We start from the raw sequence: 14,984 nt of genomic DNA on the forward strand, positions 1-14,984 counted from the left end.
GACTCTCAAATTGCTACACTTCAATTCCCTGTGACTGGATTTTTTTAATTCGACATGTAGCAGTTACAACTTGCTAGAGATTCTACTGCCTGGTTTTTGTCAGTTACACTATGGTAATATAACATTTTGACAACCAGACCTCATTAAATTTGGGACAAATGCATCGCTTCTGCACATGCACGCGTGCACACACACACACACAAAGACCCACATAGCCTTGAGAGACTGTTGGGGCAAGCGCTGTTAGCGAGCACCGCTCCCCACACACACTCGCATGTACATACACGCGTGGGAAGTTTCTGCCTGTGCTAAGCGGAGCACCCTTCTCCGTTGTCCACGCAGGAACGGCAGGGCGGAGGCGGAGGCGGAGGCGGCGGGGCTCTCGGCGGGCCGAGTCAGGTGGGCTGAGGCTCCGGCCGGCACCACCAGTCCACCACGCCCGCCTGCCACTCCGCTGGCGCGTCCAGCCAATCGCCACGCCGGTGTTGGGCACTGATTGGGGTCGCTCGTAATGCTTCGGGCTGTCGTCTGCTCTTAACGTCGATTATCCCGATCGCCGTTCGTCAGCCGCCGTCTGTCTGTACCTGCTTTACATTCGTTTCCGTTTTAATCCTCATCTCGATCGGTCATTGATTATTTGTTGTCATTGACCGTTATAGCTCTGTCGTGAGATGCGTGGCCACGGACGGAGTCTGGGTGAGTCTAAGATAGAGAATTGGTGACCAGGTCATTTGTTCCATCTGTAATGAGCTGAGCGGCCGCATCCAACAGTCTTGCTCGTTGTCAGCTTTGACTTGCGAGACATTCCGTCTCATCTTTTGCAATGGTGACGGCAGTCTCCTCTCCGCTCTTTTAACACCACTCAACCTCCTGTTCCCCATGAACACGCACGTACACACGCCCAATTTTCCACGAATTATTTTTCATAGTGTGAACCGTGGGCCTGTCGCTCACGAGAAACCACGCCGCCCGCTGCAGGTTTGTGCTGGGCGACGTCGCGAACGAGACCGAGGACGACCGCTTCGACGTGGCGGACGAGCTGGACAGCGCGGCGCCGTCGTGCGCCCTGCCGGCGCACGACCACGGCGTCGAGGTCATCCCCACGCACGTGCTCCTCCGCTGGCTGCCGCTCGGCCTGCTCGACTTCCTGCGCCGAGGCTGCACCGCGCTGCACTACGACGCGCCCGGGCGCGCCTCGGCCCTCTGCTTCCTGCGCCTGCAGCCCGACAACCGCACGCTCGCCTGGGGGCAGACGGCCATCGCCGGGCGCGCGCGCGGGGCCTGGCCCAGCGCGCCGGGCGGCCGCGGCGCCTCGGAGGGCTCCCTGGACCTCTCCTCGCTCAAAGACGCCTTTGCCGACGGGCTGGCCCCCTCCGACGCGGCGCACCTGGCCGGCCTGTACCGCCACGCCGCGCTGCTGCGGCCGCTGACGCTCCTGCACGGCGCCGGCACCACCGACAACCGCTCGCTGCACTTCCTGGCGCCGAAGCAGACCGCGTCGCAGCTCACGGACGCGCTGCGGCTCGTCGCCACCGCGCTGCGTGGGCTCAAGCGCTACCCGGACCAGCGGCTCTACTGGCTGCGCAAGCAGTACACGGCGCTCTTTCAGGTGCGCGCTCGCGCCTGGCCTCGCTCGTGCGGGGGTCGCCCGGCTCGCGGTCTCGCCACGCGCTCGGAGCCGCCCCTTCCCTGGAAGGTTGCGCACCGGACTTTGACCGGGCGATGGTAGCTAAGCCGCTGCATGCCTGCGATCTGGTGCTGTGGAGGCAGCAGCGAGGGTTGGTGGATCACCGCACACACATTTTGTGAAACTCCCTTCCTCTGTGGGTGTTGAGGAGGAGCTGTACCCAGGCACCACAAGAGAAGGCGGCACAGCAAAGTGTGGACTACACTTGCTCCGTCTGTATGGGATAGTCTTTCTCCGGGCGCTCCAGTTTCCTCCCACATTTGAACATTCATTCATTGGCCAAGAACACCTGCAGGACAGCAGAGATTGGGCAATTGCTGGCCACTGACTCACCGTGTGGCTGCTGCCTTCCTGCTCACGGTTTCTCGCGCCTCTGGCTCATTCTTTATCTCCGAGAACGAGCGAATGCTGTGGGGGGGGGGGGGGGTGCCGTGTCGCGACAGCCAATCAGAGTGCTTAAAATTCCAACCCAGAGTCCCAGCATTTCCATCTCATCAGACAATCATGTGTTCCCCCCATGTAACCCCCCCCCCCCCGTGTACCCCCCCCCCCCCCAGGAGGGATCCTGCCAGGGCCCCACGCTGGCACAGACGGTGGAGCTGTTTGGGGGCCGGCGGTGGCCGTCCCACGGCGGGGGCAGCAGCGGCGTGGGCGGCGGCGGCGGCGACGCCGGCGGCGGCGGCGGCGGCGGGGGCACCCTGGGCCGCACGGGGACGGAGCGCTGCAGCTACCACAAGCTGGCCCTCGGCCTCGGAGAGGTGGCGCCTCCCGGCAGGAAGGCCACGCAGCGCAACGCCAGCAAGCGCAACAAGAAGGCGCTGGCCAAGGCATGCGCGGCTAAACCCCAAACTCCGTCCCATGACCCTGTGCTCCCTAACCCTACACGACACGTAAAGGAGCAGCTTCTCTAATTCTGGCCCTTTCCTGAAAGAAAAAAAAATGGGATAGTGAAAGTGACCCGGAGAGAATCGGCTCACGCCGTTGACGGTGGCGCCCGATCGCCGCCGCTTTGTCGGAGGCACCGAGGTGCCGTGCGCGGGGGGGGAGGAGCGGTGACTCCAGAGAGAGCCCTGGCCTGGACCTCCAGAGAAGCTCTTCTGTGCCTCCTCCTGGGAACGCAACATCGCGGAGAACAACGACACGAATCGACCGTCCGCCCGGTCCACGACTTACACGGTCAACCGCTCACACGTCGCGTGTGTGCCTGTGTGTGTACGTGTGTGTACGTGTGTGTACGTGTGTGTGTGTGCGTGTCATGCACAGTCGGCCAGCGTGGACAGCGAGGAGGAGCTGGGAGATGTCAGGACGAGGGGACGCCAAGACGGCAGCCTAGGCAAGGGGACGCACCGCACCGGCACACGGGCGCCCGCCACACCCCGAACCAGCGCTGGCATCTGTACCCGACATCCCACTTGAGCAGCAGCCTGTGCCAAACAACACGAGCCTTGCGCCATGCACGCGGAGGTCACGCCACGGGAACGGCGCCTCGAGCAGCAAAGTGCTGCCAGTGACCACCAGGCACAGGTCCTGGTGGTGGGGGGCGTGGTGTTGGTAGTGGTGGGGGGGGTGTGATGTTGGTAGTGGTGGGGGGTGGTGTGATGTTGGTAGTGGTGGGGGGGGGCGTGATGTTGGTAGTGGTGGGGGGGGGCGTGATGTTGGTAGTGGTGGGGGGGGGGGCGTGATGTTGGTAGTGGTGGTGGGGGGTGTGATGTTGGTAGTAGTGGTGGGGGGCGTGATGTTGGTAGTGGTGGGGGGGGTGTGATGTTGGTAGTGGTGGGGGGGGGGCGTGATGATGTTGGTAGTGGTGGGGGGGGGGGCGGTGTTGATGCCGGTGATGGGGTGTGGTGTGTGCCCAGATCTGTCTGCGTCCAGCCCCGCGTCGCTCCTGGCTCCCCTGCGTCGAGGAACGCTGCCCGAGTCTCCCCCCCTGCAGAGCCTCACCTCCACGGCACGGCCGCTCACCCTCACCTCCTCCTGCTCCTCCTCCTCCTGCTCCTCCTCCTCTTCACAGAGGCCCAGCTCGATGGGCATGCCCACCACGTTTCCAAAGTCGCAGAGCGGGTGATCACAGCACCACACCGCACCTCACCACACCGCACCGCACCTCACCACACCGCACCTCACCACACCGCACCTCACCGCACCTCACCACACCTCACTGCTCCGCACCCCATCCCACCGCCTTCAAGCGGCTGAGCCGTCGGGCGGAGGTCTCGTGACGGGCGCACGCCGTCTTCCTTGCATGCCCACGACGAGGCTTTCGGTTCGTTCTGCCCACATCTGACATATTCCCAAACTTCCTTAAACTCCTCACTTTTCACAATTTATAAATAACAATTGTTCAGTACATTCGTTATTCGCTCCATTGTTATAGCACAAGACAATGGTCACGAAGGAAGGCGCTGCTGCTGCTGTGTTTCACAGACACGCCAGGTGACCGATGCTGCTGTGTTGAGTCTCTTTTGAGTCATTTGCAATTTCAAATTTGGGCCGTCGCGCAGCCACGCAATGGCCGACTCGTGTCGAATGACGTCGTGAGATCTGAGTTCGGTTCCCGCCGCTTTATAAAATCAATATAATTGTTGTTGTTTCTAAATGGTTCTGACCCACGTGCACTCTGCCAATGCCTGCAGCAGCCGCAACAGCCACAGCTGGCACGGCAGCGCCCGCTCCTTCCACGACTTCGACAACTCCGTCTCCTTGGCGGAGTTCGTGGAGCTCTTCAAGTCGTTCATGTGAGGCCCGCTCCTCCACCCCCACCGCCGCCGCCGCCCGCTCGCCTGTCCCCCGTTCGTCGCAGCACCGCCGCTGAACGATTTTCGTTCAGGGAGAGTGCGAGCAGTGTTGACCGTTGGATTGCCTTCATCAGCCCGTATAGTTTCTGCGTGGAACCGCACCATGGTGGTGGTGCTGGTGGGAGTAGTAGGCATTCCTGACCACATTTTGAGTGAAAATTGCTTCCTACGTGTGCACGGTGGCTGTTAAATCGCTGAGTGGGAATTACGTTTAATTTGTGAGAACTTTGGGGCTTCTGTAGAGGTAGAAACATTTAACGTTTACCTACGTCACTATTTCGAAAGGGAAACCGAATGAATCCGACTTCCGACTCGTTCAATCGGTCATTCATTCATTGCTTCCTAGATTGCTTGAAAAAAGCGTGTAAAAAACAATTCCTGTGTAGTTTACGAACCTTTGTTCTCCCGTTCTTAAGCACAATAGCAGCAGCAGCAACAACCGCTGTCCGCGGTTGTGAAGCGCCAGCTGCTCACGCTGCCGAGCCGGAGGCGCCGAGCGAGACGCCTGCGCGAGACGCTTGAGCTGTGTGCCGTGTGCGTGCAGCGTACGGAGCCGCAAGGACCTCAAGGACGTGTTCGAGGTGTACAGCGTGCCCTGCAGCCGCTGCGAGAGCCCCGCCGTGCCGGCGGGGAGCCACGCCGACGCGGCCGCCAGGACCCCCCCCGGGGCCCAGCCCGAGATTGGTGAGCCTCGGCCGGACGCCGGTGAAACGTGTCCCGTCAAAAAACGGGTTGTGTGTTTAACGCGCACCAGGTTTTCGTAGCCGGTGTTGAGATTAAAGTTTTGTGCGGTGTCCGGGCCTTTACCATGCAAAATACTATGATTTCAGCTCACTAGTAAGTCGAAGAATAATTTTCACTACCAAATTTTGCAATTGGATAACCCTTGTTGTCTGAAACTGCATCTGACATCATCAGGACAAAATCCAGGAAATCAGAATAATATTCCAGGAAGTCGTAATGATACAAATTTGGTCAGATGATTGTGGCCTCGCACAAAAACCACCACCGCCATGTCCCTCCCCGCCCGCCCGCTCCATCCCCCCCTCCTCCGCTCAGACTTGATCACGAGGAACGAGTCCGAGTGGAGTTCGCCGGGTGCCGGCTGGGGTGCGGAGCCTGCCGCGGGAGGAGGAGGCCACGCGGCGTCGCCGGGCGGCGGCTCCGGCGGCGTCGGCGGCCCAGCCGGAGCCGCCGCCGGAGCCGCCGGAGCCTACCAGCGGCAGATCTCGGACGCGATCGCGGCGGCCAGCATCCTGAGCAACGGCACGGGCGTGGAGAGCACGTCGCCCCGCCTGCTGGGCATGGCCCCCCGGCAGCTCGCAGACTTCCTCGCCAAGTGCCAGGGCGAGCACCTCACCTACCCGGAGCTGCTGCGCCTCATTCAGGTGAGGGAGTGTCCCCCGTGACGTCGCCGGTGACCAATGAGGAGGTTGATGAAGAGGTTGTTTTTTTTACGGATGGGTGTTTAAAAACAACAATGACAAATTAAACGTTGGTGGGCGTGTTGTTTTGTGTCGGCTTCCTATAAATGCAAATAAGCGTCAGACTTGACCACGATGTGGGGGCCATTCTCCGCTGGCAAAGCACGACCACGTGCCCGTCCGACAGGGGTGTTGTCGATTTATATTTTATTTGCGACTTACTTTGGTCGCTTACGACTCTGGCTTCTTCTCTGCTGCCAGTGTCTCCAGCGCCACCTTGCTGAGTAACTCCCGCACGCTGCCTCTGCTTCAGGGTTGCCTTGCGTAAGTTGCCGCGTTTTTTTTTCTATAGCTGCCCTCGAAACAAAAGGCTCATCCGATATTTTCTTCCGTAGCGGTTCGAGCCGTCGGAGTCCATGCGGCAGCGGGGAATCATGTCGTTTGAAGGATTCGCGAGGTACACACGCACAGGCACCACACGCGGCGTACATCGCGGCAACGACGTTCACACATCCATAACCAGCCGTGGCCTCTCCCTCTCCCCATCCCTCCATCTCTCTCCCTCTACCGCTCTCTCCCATTCTCCCTCCATACCTCCATCTCCCTCCCTCATCTTTCCCTCTCTCCCTATCCCTCCATCTCTGCCTCTATCCCTCCCCATCCCTCCATCTCTCTCCCTCTATCACTCTCTCCCTTTCTCCCTCCATACCTCTCCCCATCTCTCCCTCTCTCCCTCCCCGTCTCTCCCTCCCTCTCCAAACCTCTATCTCTCCATCTCTCTGTCTGTGCCGTGTCCTTTTTCAAAGACGTCAGCGATCGTGGCCTTCCTTCCGTTGAGCTCTGCCCTGTTGCATCCAATTGTTCAAATTGCTCATGTACTTTATTCGCTATCTTCCCCATCTCCTTGTGGTACCTCTAATTGTCAAAACTCATTCATATTCAGTCTCCTGTTTTCTCATTGAACGTCTCAATAAATATAACTTGTCTTTATCATATTATTCTGATTCTATTTGTTGTTGTGTACCCTGCTGTCCGTAATGTGTTCATGTTATTCATCCTGTCCGTCCGTGATGTGTTTAATGTCCTCCTTATTCAAAAACACATTTCTGCTGCTGCGTCCGGTTTGCTCGGCGTGGGGCCGTTGTGACTCTACCCCCACGGCTTCTCGCGAGCGACGCGCGCGGCTCCCGCTGTGGCGTCTCCGCCAGGTTCCTGCTCGACGTGGACAACTTTGCGTGCGTCCTGGAGGAGTCCCCGCCGGACGAGAGCCAGCTCCAGCGCCCGCTCTCACACTACTACATCGCTTCGTCCCACAACACCTACCTCACGGGACACCAGCTCAAGGGCGACTCCTCCGTGGAGCTCTACCATCAGGTGCCTGCGCGTGTGTGTACGTGTGTGTGTGCGCGCGTGTGCATGCGCGTGTGTGTGAGCGGAGTACTTGGCGCACTGCGCTACCGACTTGGCGACCCGAGTTAGATTTCCACTCGCGGCCAACGTCGGTAACAAATGTCTGCACCGGTCGTGGGCCGCCCCTAGGTCGACCCAGCCTTACATTAGCACCTGGTGTGGTGTGTGTAAACATCAGCACTGGGGAGACAAAGGCGGACTGGCGTCATGCTCGCCACACCACCCCGTAACACGCCGTTCCGGCCCTAACAGGTGCTTGCTACCTGCACTTGCCCAACAGCCTGTGTAGCCTGTATTGGGGATCTTTATCTTTATTTTTTTCAAGTACGTAAGGTTGTGAGTTCAATCCCTGATTGGTTGTTGATTTACATCCCATCAACCCTCCGAGGCACAACATGCAATGGACACTGGGCGCACTCCGTTGCAAAAGGAATTGGCCCCAGATCTCTCACTGCTGATTGGTTTGACCTCTGCTCACCAAGGAATATACTTTTAATTGGAACACCAAAATCTGTCACTGTTATTTTTCTAAGGGTGGCAACGCTTTGTGTCTCACAGCAACAAGGCCCTGGATCCGAATCCTGACTCGTGCGCCGTTCTGTGTGGATTCTCTCCTCCGATTCTGCATGGGTTTCCTCTGGGTTCTCTGGTTACAAATCATTGTCATTGGTGTGGAACTAAACAACACAATCAGCGCAGGAGACCCGCCTGCGTCTTGGGACTCGGTGTGGCTTCCCTTCGTAAATACGTAACTTTTATTATTATTATTATCGTACAATGTTATGATGTGCAGGAGGAGACACTTTCCCTTACATACAGACCAGCTGGAGTCCACATGTTTGCTGAGCTACCTTCTGGCGAACAGGGTATGGCTCCCTCTCGACGCCAACGGGAAGGGAGTTTCACAACATCCCTGCGGTGATCCACCAACCCTCGCTGCTGCTGCTGCTGCCTCCACAGTGCTGGGCTCCAGGCAGCCACGTGCACCACCACCACCACCACCACCACCGTCATCACCATCGTCGTTCCTCTCGTTCTTCCGGCCCCAACCCCTCAGGTGCTGCTGCAGGGCTGCCGCAGCGTGGAGCTGGACTGCTGGGACGGAGACGACGGCTCCCCCATTATCTACCACGGCCACACGCTCACCACCAAGATTCCCTTCCAGGTGACCGCTATCGGAAGCGACGCCACGCCCACTGACAGGCGATGCACGTTGAGCCCAAAGAACAAAGACAAAGATCACCCGTATAACCTTAACATACTGTTGGGGCAAGTGCTGATAGCGAGCACCGATGAAGGCCGACGTTTACACACCGCACCAGGTACTCATTTGAGGTTGAGAAACCTAGGGGAGGGCCAGGACCAGTTCAGACAATCGTCACCGGTGTTGGCCGTGAGCTCAACAAGCACACACGCGGACCTGCACGATGGAACCGGTATTGGCCAAACATCCCACTGCTGAAAACCTCCCCCACGAGCTACTCGCTCGGGGATAACGCACGGCAGCGTTGTGCCCCCACTACGACAACATTGGCAGTACCATCCTGAGAAAGAGTCCTGAGGCTTTCCTGGGTAATCAAGCTTAGGAGTGTGTGACGTGTGATGTTTTAGACCTCACGGATATTCCACACCCAAACCGGGGTGGCTTCACCGATGGAACGCTCAGGGTCTGATGCCATACTTTCTATAAATTGTCTGCTGTTATGAGATTGTTATTTCGAGGCCTCTTCCTTTCAAAATCGCTCTCAGTGCCGGTCTGCTCAAGTGAGCACCGGGCCGCTGCAAAATGGAGGATGTGGAGGCAAAGAAGGGGGCACGTGTTCTCGCCTATTAACTTATTGTACCAGGTAAGGCCCACTGAGCTACGTAGCTCTTTCTCAGAAGCGACCTGGCCACAAGTGATAGCTGAACGAATAGGCAGTGAGTAAGAGCGCGAGCTGTAGGTGTGCACCGCTCCGTCGCCGCGTGCGACGTCACCGCCGTGTGTGACGTCACCGATGTCTGGGTTGCCCCGGCCGTGCAGGACGTGGTGGAGGCGATCAACCGCAGCGCGTTCGTCACGAGCGAGCTCCCCGTCATCCTCTCCATTGAGAACCACTGCTGCCTTGCCCAGCAGCGTAAAATGGCCGAAATCTTCAAGGTGCCCCATCTCCACAAACACGGCCGCGCACCGTACAACCCGGTGTGCTCAGTGCACGTGTGCGCACCGGGCAAAAATCACTTCACTCGATTCATCATTGACTTTCGAGTTAGGTCGCACGGAATGAATGATCTCGCCACATTGGGACCGTGAGTGGCTACGGTCGCCGCTAGCTCACGGCTGCCCCCGCCGGTCGCTTCTTTGGCAGAGCGTCTTCGGGGAGCGACTTGTGACGCGCTTCCTCTTCGAGTCGGACTTCTTAGACGACCCCATGCTGCCATCGCCGTGGCAACTGCGAGGCAAGATCCTGATCAAAAACCGCAAGCTGAAAGCTCACCACACGCCCGTGGACCTGCTCAAACAGAAGGTGAGGGGGTGACGCTATCTCGCGAACGCTGACCCATCGCTTCCTGCGAATCCGAGAATTACTCGGATCGTAGTTCGACGACCACAACAACGTCGAACTCAATATTCTCACCGTACATGCGGTCATAACTCGCTCCAGGTTGGACCGAACCCTCACTCCAGATCCACGGCATTTGCTGCGCTTGCATGATTCTCTTCTGCTCTCTGGTGTTTCTCGATGAGTCTTGTGGAGTGGTCGCCCTTTTCAAAATTGGATGTAATAAATTTGATTGATTAAACTAAATCGTCCAAACCTCCAGGATTTTCTCCTGAGACCGCCCATGTTTGTTCCCTTTCACCATTAAACCCAGCAGTGACTTTGCCGGTGTCAACCGCAGCTGCTTTAAATCCTCCCTTTGATCTGTCAACACGGCCAGCAGTGCCTCTCACTCAATCATCCCCCAGCTCCACTTGCACTCCTGCAATTGCTCTGTCGTGCTCTGAACATGTTTCTCTCGTCCTGGTTTGTATCACAGAAGTTCCACGGTCTTTTCTAGGTTTTAACAATCTGAGCACCACAGCCTGAGCATTCCGATTTATCCTCATCATTTTGCTTCACTTTTTAATGACCAGCCTCCTTCCACTACACAATTGAAGCGACCAAGTTCCATAATAATAATAATAATTTTCTTGCTCTATTCCATGTTGGCATACAAAGACAAAAATCCCCCATATAGCCTTAACAGACCATTGGGGCAAGTACTATTGGCGAGCACCTCTGGTGGCCGAGGACACATACCCACAGGCCTGCATCAGGCCTCCATTATCCGCGTGGCTGGTGTGCATACAAGGTAACTGAAGAGCCCAGCCAGCCACCTACTGGCCAGAATATCAATATTGACCGCCCGTTTATTACACGCCTTAGTTTGTTTTCCTTCCCCCGCACCTCTGATTAGCACGGTTGGCTACGTACGGTGCGAAATAAGTTTAACATACACACATACATGTTTTAGAAACCTGTAATAAATAGGGAGGACCTGATAAACAAAGCCCACTTACACTATTCCCACAAAGAGTAGGAGTCCAGTGTGTGGGGAGAGCCGCTGCAGTGAGCGTGAGTGCATCGTCGCTTGGCTGGAATCGCCGCTGTGACGCTAGCGGTGTGACGACACATCCGTCGTGTAATGGCCGTTGTTGTTGTTGTTGGCGTGGTGCCGCTAGGCCCACAAGCTGGCCAGCCTGGCGGCGCAGCAGTGCAGCGCCACCGCGGACGAGGAGGAGGAGGACGAGGACGAGTACGACTACGACTACGAGTCGCTGTCCGACGGTAAACGCACGCTCCCCGACGGTAAACGCACGCTCCCCGACGGTACGCTCCTCGCGCCGCATCCTTTACCAGCGGTGTGGCGGGGATTCGTTGGTCTGACGACCGGTACGGAATCCTTGCGCTCAATCTCACGCGGGTAAGAATCAACGCGTTTAGATTTGCGCGCGAGTTTTTGGTCTCCGTCGTAGATTCACGTGAGCCCCCTCTGCCTCTCGTCGCCACCACATTCACCGCGGTGTTAACAAAAATCAAGATTCTTCATAAGCTACCAAATCGCCGGAGTGGTGGGAGCGATTCATTTGTCACGCACACACCTCTAATTCTTATTATAGACCCCAACAAACACTCCTGCGCTCGTCCCAGCACTGTCCCTGCACACACGTCCACCCACGCACCTTTGGCACGAAGCAGTAAGGGCACGCTGAGCAAGCTGACAGAACGGTTACGACAGCTGCCGTTCCCTACTAGGCGGCATGCCACTTGTTTCCAGGTGTGGCGCAGTTCAGGCCACGTGAAGTGGTGGAAGCTCACGGCCTGGAAGTCACAGGGACAGTGTTAACGGTGGGAGGTGCGAGTGGAAGCCACCGGTCGTACGATGGCTGCGCTTGCTTACGCCTCCAGGTTCCCACGTGCACACTCCGTTGCCCCACACGGCTGTACTCTCACAGCTGCCACGTGCTCGTACGCCTGGCACACGTTGAGGACTCTAACTCAGGCCTCGCATAGCAACATATGTGTATCAGTCCTTTGTGACATTACCCTAGTTTATGGACGTAAACTTGCTTTGTTCATAAATTTCAACCTTCATAAACACGTGGTTGTGGTGGTGGTGGTGGCGGCGGTGGCGGCGGTGGCGGCGGCGGTGGCGGTGGTGGCGGCTACGGTGGTGGTGGTGGTGGGGGCCGTGCTGCTGTGGAGTCTGAACGAGCGCTTTGTTTTGTGTGCACGCTCCACCGTTTGTGGTTCGTGCGGCTAATCGGGCCAACACAAATACCTGCAGCTGCGCACTTCGCCTGCACCGCAGCGGCGACTGCGTGCAAGGCCTCTGGTCGCTGCGAGCCTCCACGTCAGCATCGCGGCCTACAGCTCAAGCCACACGACGCCTCGGCTCTGTAAAGCCCGGCACGCAGCGATGCAAGCGGGTCTTGTCACGGGCAAGAACCCGCCGCTTCCTTGCTTGCATGCCGTTTAAAGCATAGTCAAGATGTGAATTTCCTTCACGGAATCTCACGTAAACGTCCAAAGTGTACTCTGTAGATGTTGTACTTCCCAGCCAGGGTTGTGCCACGGGGCTGCACGTCGAGGCCAGGCTGTGTGGCGAAGTGCCGTGGGACGTGGGTGGCGAAATCGGTGCAATTCAATCGGGGATTGCGTTAATGTTTCTATTTCCGTCTTTTCACACTCGTCTCGATCAAATCGTCCTCGTGGTTTCTATCTTAAGACCGCGTTCCACCCCGCACCACAAATTGTTAGCATAGTCCGGGATAAAATTAGTCAAAATAACGCTCACTATGTGGAGTCCATCGGAAGCCAAAATGGGGAAAAGCTGACGCTGCTTCTTCTGCATTCCAGTCCAGGGCCATGGGACCACACTTTGTTTGTGTGTTCATTTGTTGTCTTTCCCTCGCACCTCCAAATAGCACGGTTGACTACGTGCGATGTGAAAAAAATTCAACACACATAAACTGTCAAAACGCTTTGAATTAAATGTGTACTTTATTTAAACGTTCGATTAAAAATACGTCAATTTTGAGTCGGTTTACATCAAACTGCATCTATTTGTTACAAGCTTACGTAACACAACTTTAATCTGTTTACGAAGTCACAGGGTTAATCTCCAAATTCAATAAAGGTTTTAAAGTGTCATATATCAGACGTGGGTTTAAATCCATTCAGTCCTTCGTTTTATTTAGCGAATCTCGTTGGTAGAAAGTTGGATTCTTATATCCAAAAACAAGTCAATAAACCAGCGAGCCATCTGCTGAAAAGTGATATTATTAGGGTAACACTTGTGCTGAGGAATATTAATAATGTAATGCCAAGGATAGGGCCTCGTGGCAACATAGCAATCTGCCACTTGGTACAATGCTGCGGTGAGACAAAGCTCAGGTGCACGCAAGGATCTCGCTGAGGAGTTGCTCGCTCTGTGTTCAGAGTCGATGTAAGGAAACATTTTTAACCAAATTAGTTGGTGATGCAGTTGCGGTGGCAGTGGTGGACAACAAAAACTCAACACGCCGGTGACGTTCCGGGCAGTGGACCTTTTTCAGAGCGCTTAAGAAGGGCCATTAACTGAAACGTCCTCAATTACGTCTGTTTTGTTTTTTCTCTTAAGGGCCACAGTGTTATTGACGTCTGTGTGTGTTCAAACTGCATTGCCTCTTTGCAAAGCCAATGACGGTGAACTGTGTGATGCATGTACGAAATGACTGTGTTAACAATAATCCACTCTGATTAGCCGCGTAAATAAATCGGTGCCACTCAAGTTTTGCTACCTTGGGCAGTGGTAGCGATTTATGCTCTGGCTCATGGACCATTTTCTTTGCTTCAGAAAGCACAGATTTTGCTTTGGGCTTCAGTCTCCGAGTGAGTGAAATGGGAATCGCCGTCCGTTTGTTGCATATCATTGATAATTATTTAAACCTCAATTGGAACTGCTAAATGATGTTTTTGCTTAAATGTGTATGGTGTGTTTGTGTATTTGGCTCCTAATTCTATAACTAACCCTCATTGTCCATGACATATCATCACTCTCTTGAAAATCTGCCAGTACGTTGGTGTTTTGATTCACTATGTCCTAACACTCATTGTGTATCCTGATATAGCCATTGTGATTTCATCACCACACAATCTCCATGGCGCATTGCGTTAAACTACTCAATCCAAGAAGGGCTCTTTTCTCCCACAATTTGAAATGTGTTTTAAAGGGGGACCATGTGGCTCAGACGTCAGAACCAGATCCAGCAGCCACCGGCTGTGACTAAAGTGGTGACTAAACCAGTGACTAAAAACGGCGACGAAGCCGGATTCTTGAGTGCAATGAGTTCACGTTCTCAGCCCAGTCACCAATGACAGCACACACACAAAAAAAATCACTAAAAATGTGATTCTGCACTTAACGTAGCAAACATTTTAGCTCTGAGAATTAAGTATGTTCGTTTGACTGTCCGGCGATGAATACTGTGCCCGGTAGCAGAGCGAGTGGGAGAGTACGGCCGCCTACTGCGTGGAGCAGAGGTCACGTGAAGGGATCTCAGAAGTAGTTCCGTTATAACTGCTTCCGTGGGCCGTTGTCAGAGCGCTGCGGTGCTCTGCGAGAGGTCCATGGAGATCGTCTCGCAGCACTCGACCGAGAGCAGCATCTGGAAGAACAAAAATGGGGAAAAGCCAAAAACATTCTCCAAAGGAAATAAGAAAAGATGCACAATTTCCAAGGAGTGTGTAAGTTTAACAAATGTCAGTGTGTGGAACAATGGGTTTGGAGAGCCCTTTCTCATGTGTACCAACATGAATTTGGCCTAAAGCAGACATTCTTAAATGTTAGTCCTTCCATCAAGCCCTATTCGCCGGGCTCTTCACGTCTCGCAGTCTTCCTAAGTCAGGTTTAAGAACAACAACAATGTTCTCTCGTGTGCATTCTCTGGCAGACAAAGGCACGACCGGAATGTGAGACCTGCCGCCAGAGAGATGTGCCTTTGAGAGTGCAAAGGGCATCCAGATTGCCTGGGATCTGTTGTCTTTGCATGCAGAGGGAGTGGGGCGTGGTCACTTGGAAAGGGTGACCTTCGGCTGCCCATGTTCAGGTTGTTGGGAGGCCACAGGGGGGAGGATATTAAAGCATCCGAAGAGACAATTG

At 55.6% G+C, this 14,984-nt stretch overlaps 1 protein-coding gene across 3 annotated transcripts in view; it reads left to right on the top strand.

Annotated features, from left to right (window-relative positions):
- The window catches only part of PLCE1 (phospholipase C epsilon 1), a 66,867-nt gene that overhangs the window by 36,673 nt on the left and 15,210 nt on the right, over window positions 1-14,984 (top strand). For 2 of the 3 annotated variants that reach the window (XM_078861746.1, XM_078861748.1), the window contains exons 7-20: window positions 343-399; window positions 979-1,609; window positions 2,245-2,514; window positions 2,951-3,020; window positions 3,544-3,748; window positions 4,321-4,422; window positions 5,027-5,166; window positions 5,542-5,870; window positions 6,302-6,363; window positions 7,115-7,280; window positions 8,374-8,481; window positions 9,340-9,456; window positions 9,665-9,823; window positions 11,023-11,128. In XM_078861746.1, coding sequence (XP_078717872.1) covers window positions 343-399; window positions 979-1,609; window positions 2,245-2,514; window positions 2,951-3,020; window positions 3,544-3,748; window positions 4,321-4,422; window positions 5,027-5,166; window positions 5,542-5,870; window positions 6,302-6,363; window positions 7,115-7,280; window positions 8,374-8,481; window positions 9,340-9,456; window positions 9,665-9,823; window positions 11,023-11,128 — 2,522 coding nt within the window. The remainder of the gene's footprint in view (window positions 1-342; window positions 400-978; window positions 1,610-2,244; window positions 2,515-2,950; window positions 3,021-3,543; window positions 3,749-4,320; window positions 4,423-5,026; window positions 5,167-5,541; window positions 5,871-6,301; window positions 6,364-7,114; window positions 7,281-8,373; window positions 8,482-9,339; window positions 9,457-9,664; window positions 9,824-11,022; window positions 11,129-14,984) is intronic. The other variant, XM_078861747.1, reaches the window with a different exon arrangement.

The sequence above is a fragment of the Lampetra fluviatilis genome, chromosome 12 (assembly GCF_964198595.1).
Source record: "Lampetra fluviatilis chromosome 12, kcLamFluv1.1, whole genome shotgun sequence".
NCBI lineage: Eukaryota > Metazoa > Chordata > Hyperoartia > Petromyzontiformes > Petromyzontidae > Lampetra > Lampetra fluviatilis.